This window comes from Anguilla rostrata, chromosome 1 (genome assembly GCF_018555375.3).
Source record: "Anguilla rostrata isolate EN2019 chromosome 1, ASM1855537v3, whole genome shotgun sequence".
Taxonomy (NCBI): domain Eukaryota; kingdom Metazoa; phylum Chordata; class Actinopteri; order Anguilliformes; family Anguillidae; genus Anguilla; species Anguilla rostrata.
Window position 1 is genome coordinate 8,797,550 of NC_057933.1, and position 28,000 is coordinate 8,825,549.

At 47.4% G+C, this 28,000-nt stretch overlaps 1 protein-coding gene across 2 annotated transcripts; it reads right to left on the reverse strand.

Annotated features, from left to right (window-relative positions):
• Nucleotides 1–445: 445 nt before the first annotated feature.
• Nucleotides 446–27,968, reverse strand: trip11 (thyroid hormone receptor interactor 11). Of its 2 annotated transcripts, XM_064317658.1 has the most exons (21): nucleotides 27,526–27,965; nucleotides 22,133–22,209; nucleotides 21,629–21,739; nucleotides 20,591–20,869; nucleotides 20,087–20,155; nucleotides 19,081–19,246; nucleotides 18,305–18,673; nucleotides 17,914–17,954; nucleotides 17,694–17,792; nucleotides 15,538–15,741; nucleotides 12,326–15,382; nucleotides 12,037–12,177; nucleotides 11,459–11,652; nucleotides 10,923–11,086; nucleotides 10,219–10,352; nucleotides 9,286–9,385; nucleotides 8,070–8,151; nucleotides 6,449–6,563; nucleotides 4,190–4,312; nucleotides 3,417–3,564; nucleotides 446–3,053 (listed from the first exon to the last, which is right to left on the reverse strand). In XM_064317658.1, the coding sequence occupies exons 1-21, from the start codon at nucleotides 27,662–27,664 to the stop codon at nucleotides 2,833–2,835; spliced, it is 6,033 nt and encodes a 2,010-aa protein (XP_064173728.1). In that variant the 5' UTR covers nucleotides 27,665–27,965; the 3' UTR covers nucleotides 446–2,832. The 2 variants fall into 2 exon arrangements, with proteins under 2 accessions (XP_064173728.1, XP_064173649.1); XM_064317579.1 differs by lacking the exons at nucleotides 446–3,053; nucleotides 3,417–3,564; nucleotides 4,190–4,312; ... (2 more) ...; nucleotides 9,286–9,385; nucleotides 10,219–10,352 and having other exon boundaries at nucleotides 10,383–11,086; nucleotides 12,326–15,310; nucleotides 15,356–15,382; nucleotides 27,526–27,968.
• Between the last annotated feature and the right edge of the window lie 32 nt (nucleotides 27,969–28,000).

A 28,000-nucleotide genomic window follows, 5' to 3' on the forward strand; every position in this document is an offset into this window, starting at 1 on the left:
ATAACAAATTAACAAACCTTTAAATATCCACCTCCTTCATCCCCGAAGTAAAGAGCCCTAGAGTTTGAGATTCAATAACTAATAATTATCAAAGAATTTCTGTGAGGAGGCAGACTAAACTCAGTTGTTTATTACAGTGCATACCCATAAAATAAACAATTTTCGTCCCAACCTGTCTTTTCCCAATAGAATTATCTTAACAAATGAAATTCATTCCATTACACAGAAAAAAGTTGAGAATTTCACATTTACAGTAATGAAATTTGGATTTTGCTATTGAACACAACCACAATTAAGCCTGTCGTACGCCTACCCACACACAGCACAGCCCACATCTCTCTTGGGAAAGGTGTCAAACCGTTTTATGGTGATCTCTTCCATGCAAGCACAGAAATGCAGACTCGGCAAACAAACTGGTTAAAAAGTTGAAAAAAGGCAATTAAACTTATGCGAATAATTTGTTTTATTGAAATATGATAGTCAGAAAAGAATTCTGTTACTACCGGTCTTCATGATCATAAAATGCTTCAAAACCCTGTAATTCAACTATGTGCTTAAGGGTAATCTGATAATGATTGACAATTTGCTATATAAATATTATACATGACATTGCCAAATGAACAGGCAGGAGAGAAAATGGAATTATTCAGAAACATCTACATCAAAACATTGCAGTACCTCCCATCTAGCTTATAAATATAAGCCAAAAACGTGCACACTGACCAAAAGATGCTGTTGAAAACTCAACCGGGAAAAGCTTTCATACAACAGCGCATTAACAGAAGGGCCATGTTTTGAGTTCTCTGTACTTCATGCGACCGAACGGAACTCTTCCAAATGAGAAAAAACCGCGACAAGCAGTTCCTTAAAGCAACCGTACTTCGTTTACTCGGCACCAGCGCGAGACGCTGATCGTAGAACAGGTTTGGAGAATCTTCACTGCACACGTACATGTGAGATCTGTAACAGCCGGAACCCTCAAAGTAACATTAAAGCCTCCGAGACAAGCCTAAAGCTGAGGCTAAGGTCTCTGAATACAGAAAGGGGGATAAATAAAGTTAAAAACAAACCACTAAAACTCTGAAAATTAAACTTTAAATGACTTCGCCCGTTTTTTTTTTTTTGGCACATTTGAACATTTATCATAAATTGTTTTTATTCATCATGTGAATATAGTGTACTATTCAGAAAAACAAAAAGAAAAAACAAAAAACAAAAAAAAAAAACACCCAATGTCCGACATGCTAAATTAATGGGGAGGATTCAGGTCAACTGTCTCAAAAAGCAATGCAACAGCAATATGGGTCAGTGTGATATATATGCCTGGCTTGCCTTACGAGCACATAATAAACATATAAAAGCATTGGAACACAGGCATTTTACTTTCCCAGAATGCATTGCAGAGAAATATGCCTGATCTCACGGGAGGGTGATCAGATCTTTTGCCAAATTCTAAAGATGAGCAAATCAATTCAACAACAAAATCTATGCAGTGTAGGGTTTGGATTTGCATTCCTTAGACACAAATATTACAGTCCGCAGTATCCCACAAGACAACGCAGCAGAACACCAAGGGCAAGGAAGATTTTTTTTCCCCCCATGTCCATATAATCTTATTTACACTTGCATGGCTGGCATATGGAGGAATCTACACATCATTCCTCTTAACGTTCGATTGTTTAGAGTCATTTCTACAGGTAACCTATCACAAAATGTACACAGATTTTTGTAGTCTTGTAAACCTTTAATGATTGAGCCTTTACAACTTCGATGATATGTAGTTTATCTGTCTGGGCACCTCTTTTGATCAGTTTTCCGATGCCTTTCAGGGTAAAAATGCAATGATCTTATTTAAGCGACATGTTTGTATATATACATAACTACATTATGAAGATTTCAAGCCTCCACAGCTGTAATGACTAAATGGCGATGCGTACGAAAGCCCGGATGTGTGGAAACCTGAAAGGAGGATTTTACAGAGATGTCTGTATGGAAATAACAGATGCGGACAGCCTTGTAAATCTTCAGGCATTTCTGGAGCCAGACACCACAGTAAATCCTTGAATCAGACAGAAAACAAATTTATCCTAAAAAAGAAGAAGAAGAAAGAAAAAAAAAGCACAACCTAAAGTTTTGAGAGGAAAAACGATCCTTCGATAAAGGCTGGTGCATAAATACGATCTTCGCAAAAAGGCAGAGGGCGCGCAACAGGTGAAATTCTGGCGAAGGTTTGCGGAAAGGGGTTTCACACCAGTTTCATTTGCACAACAGCACGAAGTGCTCCTGCGTTTCTGACGGCGCTCAGCCCTTAAACAACCCTGCGTTACGAGGGCGGCGGAGAGAGGCACACGCCCTTTTCCTCCCGGGGCCGTCGAGCGGGGCTTTCAGGGCGCAAGGCCCGCATCCTGTTGAGGCCGGGTTTCCGAAAATACTGCAGCTGTGCGTTCCACAGGGTCCTAGCAGCGTTACTGCGGTACAGTTCAGTACAGTATGCAAGACTTAATACAAGACAAAATAGCTCTCTCTTTCTCTCTCTATCTCTCTCTCTCTCTCACTCGCTCTCTCTCTCCCAATCTCCTTCTCTCTCTCTCTCACTCACTCTTTCTCACTATCTCTCTCTTTCTCTCTTTCCCACTCTCCCTCTCTCTCTCTCGCGCTCTTGTTCTCTCGCTCCCTCCTTCTCCCGCCCTCCCCTTCTCTGTCACTCGATTGCGGTTGCCGTGATGGATGTCCTCACAGCTGTGTCTGCTCCGGCCGTGCAGTGTGTGTGTGTGTGTCCTGGCCTTTCCTGTCGTGGTTAAAGTGCTGTGCAGGGACGCTCTATGGTCCTTTTCACTGCTGGAGCAGGTCCTTCAGCACCGCCCCCCCGCTCGCCGCCCCGGATACGGGAACGGGCATGAAGGAGGGCAGGGTGTCCGAGAGCGGCTTCAGGAGCATGTGGGCCCCCGTCCCGCCCGCGCCGGGGGCCCCCGGGTTCAGGAGGGGTACCGCTGCCGAGCGGGGCGCCAGGAAGGGGTTCGAGTCCCCTGCCCTACCGCTGGATCCAGAAGCACCTGGGGAAGCACAGGGCCAAAGGTCATAGGTCAACTTCGGGGGGTGGAGTTTGGGAAATCTTGAACTGGAACGTGCGAGTAGAGGGTTGTATTTATGCCAAGTGAATACTCTGCTGTGCTAGTCGACAGGACCATCAGCTGGTACAGCTAGCCACCGAAAATACTGTATATTCAAGAGTCTGGACATGACAGTTCAGTTAATTAATATACTTTCAATGCTACAACGCTGGCTAAATGCACGCTCCAAAAAATTCTGTCAAATGCAGACTTTCTTTTTCAGTAAAAATGTAACTTTTTAAGTGAAAAAGTTCACAGGAGTGTTTGGCTATGGCACGAGTCCCAGGTGCCCACGGAGGTGCCTACCTGCCGCAGACAGCGGAGGGGCACTGCTGGCCGAGCGCCCGGCGGGCGGGGCACTCAGGGGCTTGATGTCATAGACCGGCAGCTTGGGCGCAGGACCGAGCGGCCTGGACTCCACCTCCATGAACTTCACGAACATCTCGGAGAAGGACTGCGCCACAGAGACAGGCAGGGGGGGTTCAGTGGAGAAGAACAGGAGAAGAGAGCGCGAATCGGAACAGAGCAGATGCCCCACACACAAATGAGGAGGAGTTCACACACGGAGCATTCCTACAAATACGGGGGAACAAGTTCACTCAGAATCAGATTCCATAGTCATTCTATCTGACGCCCTGTGGGTGGACATATACTCGACTGATTGCTGGGCTGCTTGTGTGTGTGTGCGTGCATGTGTATTTGTGTGTATGCGTGCAAGTGTGTGTGTATTTGTGTGTATGTGTGCAAGTGTGTGTGTGTGTGTGTGTGCGTGTCAGTGCCTACATGTGCACATCATCAGTGTTATGCATAAACCTTGCTGAAAAAAAATTGAATTCTCAGAAACAGGGGGAGGAAAAGAAAAAAAATAACTGCTTCTATTTTTCCATTTAGCAGTGAGCATCCTGGATTAATCAATCCGGGGTTTTAACCGATATTCATTGTTGAGCTGCGTTACTCCCGACAGCACACGGAGCCGGATGAGAATATTAAGCGTTCGTTAAAAAACTAAATGAGAGAGAGAGAAAAAAAAAAAAAAAAAACCGAGGTGTGTGGGGTTCATGCACAGAGAGCACACTCACGTTGTTCAGTCCCGGGATGGTCCCAGGCCTCTGTGGGGTGCTGGGGACGCTCTGCACCGCCCGCTCCCCCAGCCAGCCGGACACCCAGCCCGTCAAACCGCGACGCCCCTCCTCCAGCAGCAGCTAACGGGCGGACAGAGAACAGAGCACGGGGATGGGAACGCGACGGCAACACCGCGGGCCACGCGGCCAGGAATGAAGCATTCCTGGCAAGGGACACTGATTTTTGAAATGGGAGGGGGTTGAAATGAAATTCCGAACCAAACTGATGAACTTCAGGAATTTGTGGGCCATGGTGTGGGGGGGGGAGGGGAGGATCACTTGTGTCTATTTGTATTGGGTGGGGGTGGGGGTAGTGATTAAGTTTCTGTATCTCCTCCTGCATTTCAGGGGGAGTATTTAGTTTAGTTTTCAGAACAAATGACAGCCGTTTCACTTTCTGTTCAAGGCTCACTTTCTCCACCAATCAAAATGTTCTGATTACCTTCCAGATATTACTGGCCAAGTTTGGAAAGAGAAAAAAATTAAATAAATTTTTTAAATATATATATATGACTTATACAATTTAATATATATATATTTTAATTGTATAGAGTGCATTATCTGTGCATTTCTGAATATGGTATGTGGGTTCGGATACCCCTCTGAAAGGCAGTTTCGGGCACTGGGCTGTCATTGGGTCTTTATGGGCAAAAGTAAATAAAATACAGTGCGATCCAAGTACTATTTCAGAATCTGGGTCAAGCAGAGAGTAATTATTTCAAAGAAAATGTAAAAAAAAAAAAAAAAAAAAAAAAAATGGAAAAAGCTCAACTAAAGCTCAGACATGACGCGACGGCCGCTCCACAGAGACACACTCGATAACTGCGAGACGTTTAACGACGCTGGGTCATAAAGACGGGACGTCGCCATTGGGGGGGGTGGGGGGAATCTTGCTAGCGGAGGGCTGACAACGAGGAGGACCGAGAGAAAAACGGAAAAAGAAAAAACAGAAAAGTCGAAGCATCTCCGGAGCAATAAAAATAGGCCTTCAGAGGAATGGTAATTGCGTTTCGGCCTCGTTCTCGGGTCTGTTTTCCTTTAGAGCGGTTGGGTAATTCGCCCTGAATAGTTGGACCGGCTCCCTTTTGGCTTCGCGCGCCCGTCTCAGAGTAAGGAAATGCCTTCGCCGAGCAGTTGGACCGAGAGAACTTCTGCAGGCAGACCGCTCGATTTCAGGGAAAGAAAAAAAAGAAAAGAAAAGGGAGCGACAGCATCATCTCTGCTCATTACGTTTACGGCCTGGTTTTGGAGGTCTAATTGTGGCAACAAGCATATATATATTTTTTTATTATTATTTATTTATTTATTTTTTAACTCGGTCACTCAATCTATGCATTATGGGCAAAAAAATGCATCCATCACAACCCGCCCTTCAAGCTGTCACATGACTTGTGGTGTTTAGCCTGATTGGTTACTGCTCAGAACTATAATCACACTTGCCTAATGATGCTTTTTCAAGGCCAAAGGGTGGTTAGAAAACTGGACTCTTTACCAGAGCGTAGCATTTGTGCTACATTAGGCATTCAGTGCCCCTGGAAAAGCTGTTAACTTATCGTTGCAGTGCATTCTGGGCCGTGGTCTCCATACCTACAGGGAGAATGTCTCTACACATTAGTCTGCTCTCTAAGAAAGAGTGTTACTGCACAGAAATAATTAGAAGTGTGAGATTACCAAACCTCCTGCAGTGTAAAATGAGCCTATCTGTTGTTCACGCTTGAGAGAGCAATGACAGAGAGACGGCTTTTATATATTCAGAGAACCGACAGAAACCAAAAAGCGAGAAAAACACGGCTTTCGGTCAAATGGTACTTCCGAGGAAAGAGCTTCGAAATGACTAAAACAGATCTCCCCCTCCCCCGCCAGCCCCCGCATCACACATTCATACTTTTATAAGGGAACACTTTCAGAAAGCCGTTCCAGGTTCCCTGGGAAAGGGGGGGGTGGGAGGAAAAAAAAATTGACAAGCAGCTTTTTTGGGAGAAGAGAGTGCTGCAGGACGGAGGGATAGCGTTAAGGAACGAGGCAGAGAGGAGGACAAAGGAGGAGGGGAGTACGCACCGGAAAGGGTGAGATCAAAGGACGAGAGGAGGACAAAGCCAGTGGAGAGCCACAAGAGGGAGGGAGGAAGGGTGGGAGGGAGCGAGGGAGGGAGTGAGGAGGAGGGGTGCGGCAGACAGGAAAAAAGGACCAGATGAGGGCGCGAAACGGATAACCGACCTTGTCGACCTCCTCCCGGTCCAGCCCCAGCATGGTGCCCATCACCCGCAGCACCTCCTGCCTCTGGTTCTTGGGTGCGGTGAACTGCCCCACGAACAGGTTCCGCATCAGGACCCTGCAGGAGTGGGGGAGGGGGGCATATGGGGCTGGTTAGGAGGGGGGCCACGAGGGGGCCGGTGTACGTGTGGCAGCCGCACATCCCGCACACCCTGTGGCCTGCTGCTGGCCGGCCTGCGGCCCCCCCCCCCCTGACCTCACACAACAGCACTGGGATGCAGGGCACCCAGAACGTTCCCCCCCATTTCTACTGCACTGCATTTAGAAAAGTAAAAACTACCTGCTTTCATTACGCTGTGTTATCGTCTTTTCCATAATATAATTACTGTGCTGTAGACCAGTGTTTCTCAACCCTGGTCCTGGGGACCCACTGCCCTGCATGTCTCCCTGCTCCAGCTCACCTGATTCAAATGAATGGGTTCGTCATCAAGCTTCTGCAGAGCAGGGAAACATCTAAAACATGCAGGGCAGTGGGTCTCCAGGACCAGGGTCGAGAAACACTGCTGTAGACTACCGTTCTCATTCCGTTCATTACGTTATTGTCCTTCCAAAATATAATACTGTGCTGTAGACTACTTCATAGTTTACAATTTAACACTGTGTACACCCTATATTATGGCATATTACATTACTGGCATTTAGCAGATGCTTTTATCCAGAGTGACCTGGGAATCAAATCTGCAACCTTTGGCTTCCAAGTTGAGCTCCCTAACCATAACACTATGCTGCAGTGTACAGAAGCTGCACGATTGGCACCAAGTATCAAAATGGCGCCACTTTCCCCGATTTGCAACTCGCAGGCCGAGATAGTCTTGTTCTTCTGACCCGCGTAATATTATACCCTTCTTTGGTTGGACTGCCTTTTTATACCAGCCCATCCAACCCTGCGCTCTAATCTGCAAAAACCACAATGGCTGCTTATCCAGTAGATTCCCCTTAACTTCCCTGTTAGCATTTAGCCAAACTTAACTACTGACCCCAGGTCTGCCAAAAAGAAAATGGCTTCACCCACCATACTGGGTTCCTCCTGACATTTCCTCCAGCAAGGGAGCTTTTTCTACCACTGAGTGATTGTTTTTCTTCCTAACGCTCCATTAGGAAGTTCTAGTTTTCAGTTTTTTTTAGTAATTTTTAGTTTCAACCTTCTGTTTTTTTGGGGGTACAGGCTCAGTCTTTCCCAACTGTGCCATTCTCCTGCTAAGCATCTATATGGCAGCGCTCCTCTATAAGGCGCTATACAACTGAAATTGGATCGAGTAGGACTTAATGCCTTAATGTAGGACTTAATGATGGTCGGAGTGTAGCACAGTGGGTAAGGAACTGGGCTTATAACCGAAAGGTCGCAGGTTCGATTGCCGGGTAAGGACACTGCCGTTGTACCCTTGAGCAAGGTACTTAACCGGAATTGCTTCAGTATATATCCAGCTGTATAAATGGATACAATGTAAAATGCTGTGTAAAAGTTGTGTAAGTCGCTCTGGATAAGAGCGTCTGCTAAATGCCTGTAATGTAATGTAATGTAATGCAGGATCACACTGCCACTGCAGCACGGTGCTGTGCTTACTTGTCCACTTTCCCCTCCGTGCCTTTGACCAGGCTCATCATCTTGTTCTGCGCCTCCTCCAGAGCCTCCTGCTTGGCCTCCACTGTAAAACACACACACAGTCACACACACACACACACACACACACTTTCTCAGGGCTCTGGGTCATCCAGACGTCTGTAACCCGGCGCACTCCATCGCCTGCCATCGCTAAAGGAGCTGACACTTTCGCCGGGCCGGGGAGCCAAAGAAAGCGGGCCCCCGGGCACTGATAGGGGCCGCGCCGCCGCGAACGCCCTCACCCTCCGCCAGGCCCCCGGTTAACCGTTTCAAAGCCTCGCCTTTAAATAAATAAATAAATACGTTCAAAGAAAGCCCGGAATTCCATGGGGTGGGGGCGTAAGAAATAATAAAATAACAAAGGGGGGGTGGAACAAACCGAGCAAGTCTGGGAATTTCTTGTGATGTCATTGCGCAGGAACCTGAGGGCCACAGATGGCGATAGCGTGAAACTGATGAACTGCGCCGCGGCGTGTGTGAGAAAATGGCCGCCGCTTTTAATGCGTTCTTAAGATAAGAAAATGTGCGAGTCTGCCCTCAGGAAACAGGCTGGAGGTTCACAGGCCCTCTCGAGTTAGCAGTGATGTTTTCAGAATGATGTAATACAGCCAAGATTAATGACTTAAAAGCATTATTTATTTACTTAATTACAAGGGGTTAAAGTATATCTGGAAGAGGGGGGAAAGGTGGTGCAATGGCAGTTCTGGTACATGGTACGCAGCATGAGGTTTTGGAAGAACATAAAAGTTTAACAACTGAAAGCTGAACGACAGGGGAATGACTTGCACAACAACTGCAAACAAAGACCGGCACGAGAAAGCCAACCAGAATGCACTGGAACCGTTCCATTCGTTTCTTGGCCGTGATGATGTCAGTTTGTTTACTCGGGGCTAGCTGCACTGCACAAGCTGCGTAAATCGCTTAACCGGACGAAGATCAGAGAGGAATGTTAAAGTTACTACACTGCAAAGATTAAGAAGACTATTGATCAATGGGGAATGAAATGAAATTAAGATGGAAATGATGTGATGTAAACTCGATGATGCTCTACAGTGCACACCTCCCTGAAACAGACAGCCAATAGGGAGCTTTAGGAGAAGGCCGAATGACAGATCAGGGAAGGTGTGGCAACACACAGATGGGGGCAGTCAGGTGGCAGGAGATAAAAGAAGCTCACCCTGCTTCTTCAGCTCCTCCATCTGCTCCTCCTTCAGGTCCAGCTGGTCAGACAGGCGGGAGGCTGAGTCCAGAGCAGCGTTGGCCTCATCGAGGTTGATCTGGACAGGAGGGATCAGGAGAGGAGTGAACAACGCTCAACTGATAATGTCTGGACTGACCAAAGCTGCTCTCTACCGTGCATTCTGCTGGCTATAACAATGCTGAATAAGGACAACCTCACCAACGGACTCCTTCATTCATTACATTCCCCCCCATAATTACCCAGCCTCTCCCCCCATCTGCTTTATTTCAATTACAGATTTAGCATTTCTTTCTGGAATGCATTATATGGCTAACTAGAAAGAATGCACTCTCGGTGGTGTGCAGACCTCCACCAAGGCACAACAATTTCCCCTCGCATGAATGTGCAAAGCAAATGTCCTGGCAATCCAGTCATTACTTTTTCCAAGATATGTTTGGCCTGATGGTGGCGCAAGAGGAAAGGTCATGGGGTCAGCAAAATCAAAAGGGTTTCTTCCTCATGGGAACATACATGTGCACAGCAAATGCCATTGCTTTTCCAGATAGGTCAATCACAGACAAACAGACGGATGGACAGATGTCATTACATAACCTCCATGGCAGAAGTAATATAACATGTCACGGACATTTCCTTATTTCAATTTTATGGGTATAAACCAAAAGCTCTTTATTTTTTTCTTCAGAAGTAAGCAACTGAACTTTAATCTTCCGTAGGTGCACCATTAAAAATTACACAAGAAATTTAGCATTCGTGAGAGAGTGAAAGAAGCGTACGGCTATACCAGACAGAAAACCTAAAAGGTTATCAACACACAAAAGATGCGAGCGAGCACCAAGCCGCAAAGATGCTACGGATGAAAACTCTGTGCATTCTAAGACGCAAACCCATTGAGTCAGCCGTGCATACAACTGTCAGAGCCAGCAACAGCCAATCGGGTTCTCTCATCCCATGATCCTCTACTCGGGCTTTCCTCCGCCCTGCTTCCTCGCTCTCCTTCTCCTTCTCGTGCTTCTCCAGCTCTGATGAGTACATGGCCTTCTCTTCTGCACGTGGAAAAACAAAAAAACGAAAAGAGGGATGTGGGTGCGAGAGGGGGAATGGGGGTGCAGAGGAGCGTTAATACAAATGGTTGGAACTGAATTTTTCCTCCACAGGACAGAAATAACTTACAGTAACATTGAGGAGAAAACAAGTTACCGCTGCCATACTATGCCAAACCAAAAATCAAGTCCTCAACATTATTTTTCAGGATGCCGCATGAAAAGCACTTAACCACCATATATCTCAAATTTCTCGAGCGCTTTGTGACAAAACTATCAGGAATTCTAGTCTTCAATGCCTCAGTGTCTTCAAATTACTGTGGTTTCCCTTTCAATTGGCAGTCATTTTAGGCCTGGGAGGGAGTTGTGTGAAGTCTTAAGTGCAAAAGCCAGCAGACACCGTGCCCCTAGGGACTGTGGTTTGGGATTTCTGCCCCAAGACACGGAACAGCCAATAAGATGGCCACAGGTCTATAAACTGAGCTTCATAACATAAAAATGTCCTCTGATAGGCAGACTGTATTCGTATCACTGACTTCAGGTTAGCCAGGATTGTGCCAGACAGAGACTTGCCTTGCTGGAACTGCTCTAGCACCATCTGCAGGTTGGAGAGTGAAACTGCATACTGTTTGACCTGCTCCTGAGAGGTGCGTAGCTGGGCCAGAGCCTCGTCCCTCTGCCTCATCACGCCGCTCAGCTGCTCCTGCAGAGACTCCACCTGCAAACTGGCCTGTTGGCTGCCAATGGAAAAGGCAAAAAAAATGGCATAAAAAAAACTACAACTCCCATGTTCATGTCTTCACAGGCCCTCCAGCATAAGATAAAAGTAGAAAGACAAACAGGAAGGAATAAAGGTACAATTCAGGGAGCTTTGTACTACAAGCGAATCTGGGTGCAGAAAAAGCCAGTACATATTTCCGTCTTAATATTACGCACCCTAAATTAAGAATCTATGAATGAACCAAGCAATTCGCCTACTTCCTGTTAAGTCAACAGACCGCTTACGCAATCTAAACTGAGAAAAATAATCTGTTAAAAGCGTCAAACCCCTTCTGACATCCGGGAACCTAAGCCCAAAATACCTGCGGCGGCCCCCCGGCCTCCCTCACCTGGCGTTCTCCACGGCGCTCGACGAGGTGGCAAGCCTGTCCTCCAGCAGCGACACCCTCCGGCGCAGGTCGGCCTCCCGGTCCTGGGCAGCCAGGGCCTCTCGGGTGTACGAGTCCTCGATCTCCAGGAGGTGATTCCGCAGCCTCTCCAGCTCCAGCTTCAGCCGCTGCTCCTTGTCCCGCATGTGCTGCAGCTGAGGACGTGAGAAGCAGGGTTCCCCCCCCCCCAGGTGTGAGAGGCACGGTTTCACCTGGCCCGAGGCAGAGCGAGATGATTCGGGGTTCTTGTGTTTTGGGCTGTTAAGGAATGCGCCGTTCACTCAATGCTGAAGCTAGACACCAAGGTCAGGTGACGGTTATGCGTGACTGGCATGACTTTACTCCTGGTTTTTAATAGCGAGACAATTCGGCATATATTCAATACTGGTGGGTTCAGCTTAAACGCTTAAAGAGAGAAGCATGCACAATGCTGCCCTAATTAAAAACGAAAGAACAGCAGGTCAAGATGGAGCAAGAACAAAATGAAGCTTGCTAAAATAAACGCTCTGTGGTCCTTGAACCCCAATAGCTTCTCGTACCTCATTCTGCAGGGCAGAGTTCTCCATCTGCTTCTGCTTGAGCCCCAACATCACTTGGTCCCTTTCCTGCTGGAAGGCCACAGCTTTCTCTTGCATTGACCGAACCTCATTCAGCAGTTGGTTCAGCTCTCCAGACTTGCCCTGTGGTGAACAGATCAATTAGGGAGGTTAGTGTGTACAACCTTGCATCAATAATGAGAGCCGAGTGAACTCAATAAACCTATAATTCAACACAAATCACAGTCTATACTGAAAAACAGCACTGGCATTTGATCCCCCTCAAACGTACCTGTTCTCCATCCTTCAGCACCTTCTCCATGGCGGCAGCCTTCTCCCTCATGGTACTGGACTCGAACTCCTTCTCCCTCAGGAGGAGCGACACCTGCAGGTTCGTCTCCCTCAGCGCGCGGAACTCCGACTCCTTCTCGCGGGAGCGCGACACCACCAGCTCGTTCTCCTCCTTCAGCTTGCGGCCGTCCATCTCCAGGATGAGCGTGCGCTCCTTCAGGTTGGTCACGGCCTGCTTCAGCACCTCGTTGTCGTTCTCGCGGTTCCGCAGGCTCTCGCTCACCTGGCTCAGCTGGTCCCCCTTGGACTTGATCAGCAGGTCCTTCTCCCTCAGGGACCTCTGCATGGAGTCCAGCTTCTCCTGGGCCCGTCGGAGCTCCTCCGCCAGGCCCCTCTGCTCGCTCTCAGCCATCGAGTTGGACAGGCGGTGGTTGTTTTCTTGTAGTGTTTGGATCATCCCGTCCCTCTCTGCCAGCAGCCTTCGCAGGTACTCGAGTTCTTGCTGCAGCCTGCTCACCTCCCCCCCAAGTTGCTCAGACGCTGCCACCTGTTGGCTGGGAGGTCCCATTGTGGCAATAGACACAGTTGCTTGAGCAGGTGGCAAGGCCTCAGGACCCGGGGCAACACCTTCCAGTTTCCCAAGCAGGACGTCCTTGGTGGTGCTAAGCTGGCTAATGGTCTGCTGGACCTGCGCAAGCTCCTGGCTCAAGTTTCCCAGCTTCCTCTCCTTCTGCTCATAGCCCTGGATCAGCCGGGTGTAGTCGACAGAGAGCTTGGAGTTGCAGTCGCTGTCAGCGGAGACCTGCCCTTGCAGCTTGACAAGCTCCTCATGTAGCTGAGCTGACTCGTGCTGCATGTTCTTCACTGTGGTGATCACCTGCTGCTTCCATTCGTCCATCTTCTTCACCTGCTGCTTCAGGGTGTCCCTCTCCTGCAGGAGCTCCTCAAACTGGTTGCTGCTCACCCCGCCTCCGCTGCCACTCCCCGAATCACCGCCTGACGCCTGCAGGACGGTCACCAGGGTCTGGCACTTCTGAGTCAGGGCGTCAATCTCGATATCCTTCTCCCGAATGATCCGAGAGAGGTTCTGGATGGTCTCGCGGGACATCTCATGGCTCCCCGATGGGTCGCCCATGATGGACAGACGCTGGTTGTCCTGCTGCAGCCTCAGAATTGTCGACTCCTTGTCGGCCACGATGTCCATGATACGGTGGTAGTCCGACCTCAGCTGGCTGTTCTCGCGCGTCTTCTCATTAAGCACAGCCAACACCTGCTCACGCTCCACAGCATAGGCCTGCAACTGTTGCTGCAGGAACAGGAGGTCCTGGCTGTGCCCGCCAGCCGACACCCGGGCATGTAAGGCCTGAATCTCCAGGTCCTTCTGCAGCACTATCTGGGACAGCTTGCCCACCTCATCTCGAGAGACCACCAGCTGGTCCAGCTGCTTGGTCAGAGACAGGTTCTTCTCATTGAGAAGGCTGATTTCGCTCTCCTTCTCCTTGATCCCCTTCACAAGCTTCTCGATCTCCACTTTGGACAGGTCATGCTTCTCGTTCCCGTTCTCCCCGTTCAGCGACTGGGTCTTCTCCTCTTGCAGGATGTCCACCGTCGGTGGCAGAACCTGTAGCGGCGAGGAGTCAATGTGGGTCCTCTGCTCGGTCACCTGGTCCAAGGCCTCCTGCAGGTGGGCGATCTCATCATCCTTGGCGCCGATGCGTTTCTCGTAGTTGAGCGTGCTCTGTTCGTGCCGTGCCCGAGCCTGCTCCAGCTCATTCTGCTGTGCCTGAATGGACTGCTGGAATTGCAGGATACTTCCCCGCTGTTCCTCTGATGTTCTCCTCAGGCTCGATGCCTCCTCTTCCAGGGCGTCCCTCGCAGCCTTCAGCTGGGCGATCTCCGTCTCCAGCTCTGTGATTATGTCCAGGGTCCTGGGCTCGGCCAGGGCCTGCGGCCTGCTCTGCTGGTCCCGCAGTCGGTCTATTTCTTCCTTCAGGTGGCTGTTCTCCTCTTTCATCGCACCCAGCTGCTTGTCCTTCTCATCCAGCACGTGCTTCAGGGCCCCCCCTTCCTTGGCTGCTCGGGAGCTCTCCTCCAGCTCTTTCTGTGTCTCTGCAACCTTCAACTTCAGAGTCTCCACAAACAAGTCCTTCTCCCGTAGCACCTCGGTCAGCTGCTTCTGGCCCGCCACGGAAGTGGAGAGCATCTCGTTTGTGTCCCGGTGGTCGGCCGCCATCTGCGCCATCTCCCGCTTCAGCTCCGCGATCTCAAAGTCCTTCTCGCGGTTGAGCTTGACGGCGTTCTCATGCTCCGTCTGCAGGGCGGAGGTGTCCATGGAGCGGGCCCGGGTCAGCTCCTCGATGGTCTGCCGGTACTGCCGGGCCTGCTCAGCCAGCCGCTGCTCCGCCTGGCTCAGCTCACTCTCCAGCTGTCCCTTTTCCAGCTTCAGCGCATCAATCCGGGTGTCCTTCTCCAGGACGGCCCTTTTCATGGCAGCCTGCCCATTCTGGACCTGTCGGCTAAGGTCGTCCAGTCTCTCCGCGGCCTCCTGGGCCTCCGCTTTCAGCTTGTTGTTCTCCATCTTGATCTCGAAGTCCTCAGACTTGACCTTCTCCTGTAGGTTTCTCATCTCTGCCAGCTCCTGCCTGAGCTCGGCCAGCTCTTTCCCCTTCGCCTCCAGCGCCCTCTGCTGGTCCTCCACACCATCGCCTTTCTCCCCAGCCAGGTTAAGCTCCGTCCGGACTGCCGAGAGCTCCTCTTCCCTCTCCCGGAGCGTCCTACTCAGCTTGGCGGTCTCCTCGCGTGCCTCTGCGTTTCGCGCACTCGCTTGGCCCAGCTTGTCCCGCAGCTCCTTCACCGTGTCCTCCAGCTGCTGCTTGCCCATGTGCATGTCATTGAGCGCAAAGGCCGTCTGACTGAGCTTCTCCTTCTGGGCCTCCAACTCCCGCTGCAGTGCCCCCTTCTGGTCGCGCACGGCATCGAGCTCCTGCTGCAGGCGAGCCGTCTCGGCCTCAGCCTCCTTGTGCTGCGTCACCAGCTGGTCTTTCAGAGAAATGAGGTGCTGGAGAAACAAAGACCATAACAGGTAAGGAAAAATAACAAGAAAAAAAGCTTTTCTACACAGATTAAAAACACATTCGCGTAGGTTAACATTACGCCCCTTGTTCTCAGTTCGGTGGAAATACATTCAGAAGAAGCTGCTCTTATCAGACAGACCTGCGTGGCCTCCTGGTTCTGGCGGTCCAGCTCCTCCAGCTCGGTGCTAAGCGTGTCCCGGTCCTGCTGGGCCTCCTTCAGGGCCTGTTCTTTCTCCTCCAGCTGTTTCCTCAGATCCTCCACCGCCTGCAGGCTGGATTCAGGCTCCGCCTCCACCTTCTGTACACTGTCCTCCGCACAGTTCACTCTCTCCAACAAGTCCACCTGAGGACAAAAAAATGTCACATAAGCCGCGTTTCCACCAAAATTACCCGGAACTTTCAGTCCCAGGAACTACTTTACCAGGAACTAAAAGGTTCCTTCAGCCAATGGTCGTCTGCGTTTCCACCGGGGTCTAAAGTACCGCGAAGATTAGGCAAATTAGCCCACTGACGTTGTCGTCGGTCCATCTGTCATATGATTTCTTCTGTAACGCCATACTACCACCGAAGTAGCCTACATTATTTTCTAATAACCGGGACAGCCCGAAGGGGTTTATTCCACTTATATACAACGGGTTACCAACAATGACTATATATGGTTACTTTTGTATTTATTGATTTTCATATATCCTCTCAAACACATTCATTAACAGCAGAAAACATGCACACGTTGTAAACAATTTGCTGTTTTATTACTTTTTCGTCGTCAATTCCATATAGGCTAATCGCAAAATGACAAGAATAGAACGAAAACTCGGACTTGCGTGAAAATGTAAATTAGTAGTGGTACAGCCACCGTTTGCTTTCCTTCGAAGTTACTGCTAGCCGAGCAGCGAAGTGTGCCCTCCAGATGCGAACCATGCACCATAAATGAGTCCATAGTGTTCCTGGTCTTTTCGTGGAATTGAAAAATGGCAGTAAAATTGAGTAAAATTACGGCAGTCTGAAAAAGCTAAAGGGAAGATTACTAGAATTAACCTGTTATTTTACCCGGAAAAAAAGTGCGGAAGGTGATTTCCAGTTTGCTTGTACTGTATCACCAATGTTAATTATGCAGAACTACCGCATACCTCACATAACTGTATCAAACGTTTTGAGTCAATTACAACGGGCTAACAAAGAAAATCCGTAAGAAAATATTCAGCAACCGAATTAATCCGTTTGAATGTTTTGGTAGCCTACGTAATATGCTGTCCCACCACGAATGCTTAGCATTTTATAAAACGAATACTAAAGCAAGAAAAGAACAGAAGAGCACACGTTATAATTCCAAGACGTTGACAGGCTATAACCAAAAGTAGGCTACTGCGCCGCATAACATACAAGTTTGATTTGAAGTTATTATGAAAATAAATTGGTTTGCCGCTGCATATTTTCAAACATGGCGGGTAATGGCGGAAAATAAATACAACACAAATGCTACGAGTACTCGACCAATCAGAAATGTTCAACGCTGCAAGCTCCACCCAAAAGGTTCCTGTACTTTCGGAAAGTACTACCCCCCGAGCAGGAACGTTTTGGGGGGTAAAACAAAGCCCCCAGAACTAAATTTAGACCCTAGTTCCTGCGGTGGAAACGCACGGAGTTCCTCAAAAGGTTCCTAGTTCCGGGGTATAGTTCCTGCGGTGGAAACGCGGCTATAATGGTTACACTAGATTAATTAAGTGTACCAGCTAACGCTTCCCATACATTACAGTCCAGAAGTTCTGGAATGTCTTTCACATTGTTGTTTCAATTAATTCATTTACCTGTGGAATGCTGTTGAGTTCCCCCAAACATATCCCATCATGCAACACTATGCAATCTATTTAAGTATTAGGTCATTTAACCAGCTGGTATTTTACACCACAAGCTTGTATTATAAGCTTCTCACAACCGCTGGTGTATTGGACCATTCCTTTGCTAGGTTCCACTTCCACACAGCAGCAATGCCCAAAATGATACCCAATACCAACTATATACCTGTCTTAGCCCGTCACATGGATGCAGTGTGTTTGGCTATTGGCTAAACTCTGATCCTTTCAAAACACACTTGGCCAAACAGCTGCTGCATGCTCTCTCCTTCATAGCTGATGATTGACAGCTCTTTTGTAGCTGATGACTAAGGAATTTTCTGAGTGGGTCTTTCAGCCACAAAAACTGTTCGCCATTAATGTCATAAAGCCGTTGAGAAATGACACCTCAAAAGAACGCACAAAACTTTACATGACCCAAGGAACCTGAGGAGAAACACACCTTTTGTTGCTCAAGTTCCGCCTTCTCTCGCCTCAAGGTTTCAATTATTGTGTTGAGTTCTAGAATGTCTGCATGTTCCACTTCTGCCTGGGGTTCATTCTGCCCAAACAGAAAGAATCCAACAAAAGGTTAAAACACCGTGTACCTAAGCACAGTGAAATTCAAAATGAGAAGTGGAGTTGAGATCATACAAGTGCCTTGAAACATACTGACAACATACCTCACTGAGGGCCTTCAACCTTGATATCTCTTTTTCAGCCCCTACAAATGAATGAAACAATTAATAATCACAAAGTATACTGGTAATAACTTTGGAGAACCTTGATCCTGAATGATTCCTGAATGGTGAAGCCTCATGCAACGATTTAATTTCTCACGACATCTGTTCAATAGATATCCCTTCTTAAGAGTAATGCATTGGTGCCAAGTGGAAAATTTGCATAGTTTAGTCTTCACTCCAACCTTTGGGAGCAGAGCTCCTGTACAAGTTAGTGTGGATTTTCCCACATCCTCTGTCTTACCAGCTTTTTCAGTGCAAATGCACAAACTATTTAACTTCTTCATGCAGTATTAGTCACCAAAACAACCCTTTTGTAAATTACAGGACCTACCTGCGAGAGCTTTCTTCAGCGCCAGGATCTCGTTGTCCAGGTGCGCCTTGTGCAGGGCCTTCCCTTCCTGCTCCTGCACGCGGGTCTGCAGCTCCTCCACCGAGCTCTGGAGCCGGGCGTAGTTCTGCAGCAGCTCCCTGTTCTCCGCCTGCGCCTCCTCCTTCTCCTGCAGCAGCTCCCTGTACTCCGCCCGCACCTCCTCCTTCTCCTGCCGCAGCGCCGCCTGCTCGCGTCCCAGTGCCGCCAAGCTCTCCGTCAGCTCCCGCAGCTTCCTGTCCTGAAGCTCCGCCTCTTCCTGTTGGGCCTGGATCCTGCTCTGGAGCTCCGCTATTCTGGATGACTCCCCGGCTGAAGCAGAGCCCAAAGAACCTGGAGGGGAACGATGACGACAATTTCTTTTTTAATCCCGCCAAATGAAAAAGATGAAAGAAGGACACTAGGATAGGGATAGGGTTTTAAAATGCGTATTTATTGATTGGGAGGGTGTTTTTAAAAGCCCAAATAAAAGCTTCGATTGCCAGCCTGTAACACACCAGTTTAATTTTAAGTCTATAATTCAATTCGCTGAAAGAAAAAGGGAGAGTCTGATTGGGTGAACCAGATTGGGTGAACCAGAAAGCCCTCCAGGAGTTCAACACCCTAAACTGCTCTATAGTGTTAAAGGTGATGAGTCATATGTTGGCTGCTTTAATATGAAAGTGAGCCTCAGAAAGTTACACCAAATTGCTGAGAAGTCGAAGGTAAAGGGATTAAAGATGGCGGACGGTGCTCCTCACCGCTCTGGATCTGCTCCTCCAGCTCCTCGATCCGCTCCTCGTACTCGGCCAGCTCCTCGCGGTGTCGGCGCGTGACCTCGGCCAGCTTCTGCTGCTGGGCGTCCTGCAGGGCGGTCAGCTCGTGCTGGTGCTCGTCCATCTCCCGCCCCATCGTCTCCCGCAGCTCCTGACCAATCAGCCGAGGGGGGGGGAGAAAAAAATTAAACAAACGGACGCAAGCGCCGGGAGCGTCGGCCTGTCATCGGCACTGAGCCAACACTTCACAGGCAAAGCATCATGGGATAGCCCCCTCCACCAGCAATGCTGTCGCACTGGGGCATACGGCACAGTCCGTACAGGAACCACCCCAGGCAGACACACAGAACAAAACCCTCCTTTATGTTGAGAAGCATACAATTTCTTAACTGCAGGGGAATTAAACTTGTTTAGGGCAAGCACGAAAGGAATGAACAGACCATTGACTGCACTGTGACGCGGGGTTTTTTCCGGTGCTAATTGCTGGTAGGTTTGAGAATATGTTCTGTCTGCCTGTGCCTTGTGTTCAAGACAAATACTTGTTAGGTCAAAAAAAAAAAAAAGGTTCAGTTCTCTTCCAAGCCGAAAATCTAAATTAAAAATGGCCCCTATCACGTGGGCTCACTAAACCTGAGAGGAGAGGAACTTACAGAGGCTATCGATGGAGTCGGATGTTTATTTATTGCAAGTGTTGTCACGGTGACATGCTGTCTATTGGCAACCTCATATTTATCAAAGAGCCCTCTGGGCCTCAATGACACCCATTCAATATTAATCGACCGGCCCCTTAATGGTCCCCATGTTCCCTCCCTTCGGCTACGATGCAGCAAAATGGCAAAATTGACTTCAGCATTACAGCAAATGCTTTTACTAATCATGACGATGACCTGCAAGTGTTCACCTAGAAGACGGAGAAACAAAAGCGCGTTTCCACAAACAGGGAAAATGTTCCTCTTAGACAGCAGCACCTGGCGCAGATGCACTCTCTCACCTTGATGGTTCTCTGGAGTCTGACCACGTCCTCCTGGTCAGTGCTTGCTGCTCCAGAGGCTTTGGAGGCCTGTGATGGAGCAAATGACACATTTATTACGAATCTAAAGCTATGATCACACTTCTCTTTTTTCCAAGACAACCGCTTGAGCAACAAAAGCCGAGACAACAGCTGAGAACATAAACTCAAGGGGGTTACTGCTCATTAAACTCAAGTGTTGGTGACACTTCTGAAAAAAAATACAATACCAACAGTAGCACCATGCATCTTCAAAAAAAATTAATCTACCATTCTGGGTGTAAAAACTGACTTGACAGAATCTCCCCCCCTGCCCCCCCCAAATAATTTACAGGTTTACTCCTTCATCAACAGACTCAAGCACAAAGGAAAACTGTTACTGTAAAGAAAACCTCCAGGTGAGTGATTCGTGGGGTAGTTCCAGACAGGTGAAGCCCAGCATGGCACCTCAACGACGGGGTGACAGGTGAAGAGGCGCACCCTAACCTGAGACAGGCGCCTCCAATGGGCGGCCTCGGCCTCCAGCCGGGACACCTCATTGGACAGGCGGTTGATCTCCTGCTGGGACCAGATGACGTCGTTGAAATCCATCTCGTCGCCCTGGAAACCCTGATGCCCCCCGGAAGGGTGGGGCAGGAAGGAGGAGGCGGAGCCGGAGCCGAGGGGCAGGACGGCGGCTTCGGACGTGGGGGGGCCGGAGTGCTGCAGCTTCTGCACCTCCTCCTGCAGCACGCTCTGCCGCGCCTTCAGGTGGCTGACCTCCACCTGCACACAACATTTAACGGGACCGTCAGGACAACCTTATTTTATTCATTTATTCATTATTTTAAATCAATGCATTTTCCAGTATTTCACCCGCCAGCTAATCATGTATCTTCCTCACACAGTAATATTATAGCAAGAGTACCTCTACACTTGGTGCAACGTGAGACAAAAGTGGGATGTCAACAGTAACAAAAACAAAACAGCCATACAACATTGTATTTCCAATTCAAATTAACATAGTCTGCACATCATCTCCTCATCTCCATATACCAGCATCGAACAGCTGTAAAAGAAATACTGCATCTCAAACAGCAAAGTACCTGTTGGCTCATCCCCTCATCTTGACCTTTAATGTCACAATCTTACTCCATAGAGTATAAAACAAAGATAAACAAGGGGGAGAAAAGTGGAGAAAGTTTGTGTCACTGTGGTAATTCAACCTTAAGCTGAACCAGATGTATACAGTATGACTACTCACTGAAGTTTGCCATGTAAAGATAAATCAGGCAACGTCTCTCAATTTTGAGAGCTTTGTGTTTTCACACAAAAGCGGACCACAAAAAAAGCTAGATAAAATAGTAAATATTGCTTACACAACTATACGTTTAACTTCAGATTGGTGTAATTAATAATAATAAGTTGTGGTAGACCTTAGCATTTTGGGTTTGGGTAAACTACACAAACAGATACAACAGGTAAGGCCATAACTGGAGCCAAACATTTTGGATTTAATTTCTCGCCCCCCCCCCGCCTCAGCACCTCCTTCTGCTGCAGCAGCCTGCGGTGCTCCATGGACTGCTGCTTGATCTGGATCTCCGCCGCCTCCAGCTTCTCCTCCAGCTCCGCGTGGACCTTCTGCAGCCGCTCATACTGAGAACGCGCACAGACACACCATCAGAAAAACCATTAAGAACACACACACAAACACATACACACACACACACACCACAGGCACACACACAACACAGGCACACGCCTCCCGCCAACTGATGGGGTTGTGTTGCAGAGAATTCTCAGCGCTACAGCGAGAAGTGAATAGCACTAAGGTACAACAAGCCACCAAATTCGAAGAAAAATGGAAAAAAAAAATCAGAAATCATTTTAAATAAAATAATCAGGTTGACTTGAGCTCACTTCCTAAGCAGAAATGAAGTTACATAACAGAGGAATTCCAAAACTCTGTGGGGCGTGTTTCCGTGCTGAGAACAGTTCCTTGCAACAACAAAAAAAGTGACGTCACGCTTTTTTTTCGAGGGGAGGTACCTCAGACTTCTGTGCATTATAGGCTGCCTCCAGCGTCGACACCCTTGAGTTCGACACCTGAAGCTCTGTGGTTGCATCTGTGGGGAGGAGTCCAGGGTCAAACACTGTTTTGGAAAGCCAACTCATTCATTGCACCTCGTGCATGCCTTCTGGAATCCAGCACTAAGCACACCAATAAGAACCGGAGGCAACAGTTCATCATACACCACTGATGGAAATGGCATTCCCAATGCATAGCAGTCTGAGTCAGTCCAGGTTTTACTAGAAGTTAATATGCATTTTGAGAAAAAAAAAAAACCAAACATGCAGCCTGTATTCAGTAAATTAACCTGCTGCTAGTAGGCCCGGACAGGTAAAGTGTTATGTAATGAGAGTGGCATTCTCATTTGCAATTCAGCAACACCTGACTGTTAGCCCTCATTGTTACCTCACTGCTGATTAAAAGTTTACGCCCAAAATGACTCGACAGAAATTTACATCTCCTGCTCGATGGCTAAAGCTGCAAAATCAATTCTCCCCAAAAAGCCACCATTTTATTTTTTGCCCACTGCAGCCAAGCCTGAGTCAGCTTCAGTTCAGTGTGAACACGGCCCGTTCAAAACCACCTGCACAATGTACTTTAATTCCAAAAAAATAAAATAAGGTTTCCTTATAGTTTCACTGCCTCATACACTGTAGGTCTCACTGTACGGGTTTGTCTCTTTAAACGCTGGCATTCCTCAGGAACCTGAGAGCGTCTGGAAGTGTGTCAGGAATTCTACCTCCACAGGCAACCATGACCTCCAGTGGTCACAGTCTGAAGCCCTGCCCAACCTGACTCACATGACCCTGTCCATAGGACAGACAAGCCAGACCAAGCCAAGCACCTGAAACCAAGACTCCTAAAAAAATTCACACTCAAATACCAGAACAAAGCTAATCATATGCCACCACATACAATATGCTTACAAAGATCCAAAGGGTCTATAAAGCACCATAGTAATTGCTTACTTCTCTCTAGGGTTTTCGACACACTTGCTCCTGGTTATGGTTATACACTTTGTTGTACGTCGCTCTGGATAAGAGCGTCTGCCAAATGCCTGTAATGTAATGTAATGTAATGTAATGCTTAAACTGTGTTCTAGTTGGTATTCAAACTCAGTATCTTCTGATTGTTTGCTATAGGCCTCAGCTATGCAACTCCAGCCCTAAAGTGCTCACAATTACATAACTGTGCACTACAGGTGACCACATACACTAGGTACAGTAGGCATACTATGTCATGCAAAAAATATGCGGCCTAATTGCATATGTATCTATATTTGGTTCAGTTTCTTTTTATTGTCTGACCCATTGTAGAACCAACATTCCTGCTTCTCACCAACACCTGCCTGAACCGTTTTATCCAATTATAGAGAACTGAAGAACACAACTTCTTTTCTTGTAGACATTTCTTGTTGCTTCTACAGCTCAGAGTAATTTAGTCAAGGCTGACAAAAACATTCATGTCTGAAAGATTTATCATTCAAGGTTCAATTAGCTACTGCTCTGAGGAAAACATTTTTTTTCTGTAGTTATATGTTGGCCGTTAGTCATTTTTCAAGTTTGTCTGAAATCCACACAAGAACATTTTGTTTGGGGATGCACCAATGTGGCATTACAGAATGTTTAGTGGTGTGTTAAATACGCAGAATTATTGTGAACAGGTATTTAAAATTTTGTCAAGTATTCTTTAGTTTCACTGAATCACTCAGTGAATAGATATAATTACAGTATACAGTAACATATTTTTAAATCACCTGAGACGTTTGTCATATTTATGGGTTTTCAACATCAGTTAAAAGTTAAATACCTGCAAAAAAAAACACACTAAAAATGTAATTATGTAATTATTCATTAAAAACTGAGGAAACAGCACAACCACCCCTGGAGCAGCTGCATTATGGTTGCCCGTTCATCATCAGCAGTGGTTCCTCCTCTTTTTTGACACACCAAAACTTTATCAAATTCACCTGCTAGTCCACAATAAAAAAGATGATCACAGGAAGACAGTACTAAGCAATAAGGAATAGGAGGTTGTGTGCTTTCCATGTCTCTTGGTTTTGATGAGATCTGTTGTAACACAATTTTAAACTCCTCTTCTCCGACAACTGGCGACAGTGTCACTGTATTAACTTACAGCATGAGCTATAAATTGCCCCTGCATGTGTGTTGGAAAGGGTTGGTCAAAGTTCCCTGTGAAACTGCAGCTGGGTTCTAAACCCCCATTCTTTATCAGTTATGCTGTGTTGACATGTGTCAGCAACAGATGTTTTCAACGGTTTTTTTTGCACGCAATTAAAACGGTCCTGTAACGTAGCTAATCTGCATTAGGTCATTAGTGCCCTTAAATACAGTGAAAGGACTTGCTGTACTGAGACTGGTGGAATGCGCAGTGGGAATTGCCATGTAAAAAGGTTGTGTAAGTCGCTCTGGATAAGAGCGTCTCCTAAATGCCTGTAATGTAATGCAATGTAATGAATCCAGTGTAAAATTGGAGCTGGTTCGACTTCAGGACTTGCATGCTATGCGATGTGAATGCCAGTGAGAGAGTGTCTATCATTTTGTAATACAGTAAACAGGGAGGTTTACTGTTTAGTGAGGAGTGGTCCTGTGTGACTACTCCTTCAGGAGATACAAGCACATCAACCCACCATAAATACTAGTTTTTTCCCCCAGCTTTTAACTCACATATGATTAAGCAGACGGAGTGTTTGTCAAGCTAACATACTGGACAGTTAGATTACCTTTGCCCGGAAGGGCTTATTCTTGGGGGGGGTTAGGGTTAGGGTTTATTCTTAAGGGGGGGCGGGGGGGTTAGGGTTAGGGCTTATTCTTAAGGGGGGGTGGGGGGGGGGGGGTTAGGGTTAGGTTTAGGTTTAATTCTTAAGGGGAAAAAACACTCAACCCAGGACCCACACAACACAGACTGACCATAAGTCACATGAATAATGCAATGAAACCATTTCTGCTTCTCATCCACTTGTTACGGGAGTGCCGCAGGGATCTGTACTGGGTCCTCTGCTGTTCTCCTTATACACCAGATCTCTTGGTCCAGTCATTAATTCACATGGTTTTTCCTATCATTGTTATGCAGATGACACACAACTCTTCTTTTCTTTCCCCCCCTCGGCCACACTGGTCAATGATAAGATCTCTTCCTGCCTGGCTGACATCTCCACCTGGATGGCCAGCCACCATCTGAAGCTCAACCTCAACAAAACTGAGCTGCTCTTCTTCCCGCACAAGACCTCCTTGCTTCGTGAACTCTCAATCACGGTTGATGGCACCACAGTGACTGCCTCTCACTCTGCCAAGAGCTTGGGGGTGGTCCTGGATGACCAACTGGACCTCAAGGAGCACATCAAGGCAACATCAAGGTCCTGCAGATTCCTCCTATACAACATCAGGAGGATTCGACCATACCTGACGACGCACTCCACCCAGCTGCTCGTCCAGGCTACGGTGACCTCTCGCCTTGATTACTGCAACTCTCTCCTTGCAAACCTGCCAGCTTGTGCCATACAGCCACTACAGATGATTCAGAATGCCGCTGCCCGGCTCATCTACAACCTCCCCAAATTCTCCCACGTCACTCCTCTGCTGCGATCACTTCACTGGCTACCGGTCGCTGCCAGGATCCGATTCAAAGCCCTGACCCTTGCCTACACTGCCGCCAACAGGACAGCCCCCATCTACTTGCAGGACATGACTCAATTCTATGTGCCTGCTCGACCACTCCGCTCTGCAGCAGCAGGGCGTCTTGTAACCCCTCCCACCCGCCCAAAGGGATCACAGAGCTTCTCCACCCTAGCTCCCCAGTGGTGGAACGAACTCCCCGTCCCTCTCCGAACCTCCCCCTCACTATCCATCTTCCGCCGTGGCCTGAAGACTCATCTCTTCAGACTATACCTAGAATAACCACCACCATGCTGTGTATATATATTAAAAAAAAAAAAAAAAAACCTTTTTTCCTTGTCACTTGTTACATGTTGCCCCATCCCTGCACTTCTTGGTAAATTGTATTTGTCCTAATACTCTAGCTTAATCTTCTGCCTATCTGGCTTTGCAGATGTTAGACCAGGATAGTGTTCATTGTTCTCAGCTAGAAATAGCTGTACAAAATAAGTAATTGTACCTTACTGAACCCGTGTTCAGCAGTTGTCTACGATCATGAAAATGCACTTCTTGTACGTCGCTTTGGATAAAAGCGTCTGCCAAATGAATGTAATGTAATTTCTAGCCACTATACAGACAACGAGCGATAGACAAGACTGCTTGGCTTGACTGCTGCTGATTAGGTTTGGCGTAAAAGTGCCTGTACTGGGCAGCTCTCCTGTCAGTCACAGTGGCCATCCACACAAAAAATAATCTCTTTATTACAAAGTGGAAAGCAGACAGGCAAAGGGTACCACTTTCAGATTTGGGTATAACCGAACTGAAGACTGAACCACCCACCTTCAGTGTGCAGGTCACACACTAACTACAAGACCACTGACACAGTACACTCAGCCATGCCGTTGAAGAAATTATGTAACAGAAAGAGACTGCAGTTCTGCGGCCTGTATGAAAAATTATAATCTGCATAAACAACTGATTGTGTTAAACTGTTTGCGGACACAAAAACACAAAAAAGTTCTGAAACCAACAAATGGCAATTTTGGCATGAATTTTGAATCAATGCTCGGCTCTGACGTATTGTGATATAAGCATATAACAACAAATCGACAAATTAACGCCTCGAATAAATGTTAGCGAAAACTAGTTTCATTCATGTTGGTAGTTCGTTCATCACGCAGCTAGCTCGTTCATTAATCTAAAGAGAGTTCTTCAAAAATTCAGCATTAAAATACTCAAGATGATAGCATGCTTTGCCAATGTAAGTTGGGCCTCATTTATCTTGGATAGGTAAACATGGAAAGTTGCCTTATTTCCTAACATTGGCAATTCAAATCGATTATCACTAATAAGCTATTTTGATCATCTAGCTGACGTTACAGCGAACAGATTTCATCCGTAAAGTATAGTAACATTTATATTGGACTGCAGCAGACATCTCATCATTTACCTTCGATCCCAGATGAGAGTTCTCTTTATTCGTGAAATAAAACCCTGACTTCCCTCATGAATATAATTTATTTAGATAGCAAGCTTGTAAGACAGAAATAAAGCTTAAGATCCCGAGGCTGCCAAATAAAATACACAGCGGCTAACGAGCTAGGTGGCTAGCTTGTTCCCCACTTCAGGCGGGGAGCCAGGAATTGTGACAGATAATAACATATCTGACTAGCCAGCTATTTGGCTAATGTTACTGCTGTCCTGTTTTGAGCCGTTTTCCAGGAGCATACTACAAGAAAAACCTGTTGTGCTCTCACCTCCAACTTCTTCCGCTCCTTCAAGCAGGATGTCTTTGGTGAAGTTTGAAATTTGTCCGGTGAACGTAGACAGGCTTCCACCAACCTGGCTAAGCGACTGGCCCAACCCCGAGCCGATTCCTCCAAGCCACGATGACATTATTGCGGGAACAATAACAAAGCATAAGACGTAAAACTAGTTATCATAGACTCGCAGCGTAAGTAACAGTCAACACGAATGGACAAATCGATCTCCGTTGTTTCTTCTTTCTGTTGTTTTGTTATTGTCCGGCTTGAACAACTGATCCGCATCTGCCACCTCGACTCCTGCCATCATAGCCCGTATGTTACAGTCTTCGTCAGAGCATACGTGGACAGATTAAAGTCTGACGCTCTTTCACGGTTATCAAGTCAGTGCAGCGCTGCGCAGGTGCACTAATCTTATAATCACATGGATAGGCTCGCACAAATAACAGTAGACCAGTTATATAAATCC

Bases quoted from the DNA above. Each gene is read 5' to 3' on its own strand.
- trip11 (XM_064317658.1), bottom strand. From the start codon at position 27,664: ATGTCATCGTGGCTTGGAGGAATCGGCTCGGGGTTGGGCCAGTCGCTT. The intron at 17,793-17,913 runs GTATGTTGTCAG...CTGTTTGGGCAG, and splicing joins GGTTGAAGGCCCTCAGTGAG to AATGAACCCCAGGCAGAAGT. The intron at 12,178-12,325 runs GTACGTTTGAGG...TGTTCACCACAG, and splicing joins TGCTGAAGGATGGAGAACAG to GGCAAGTCTGGAGAGCTGAA.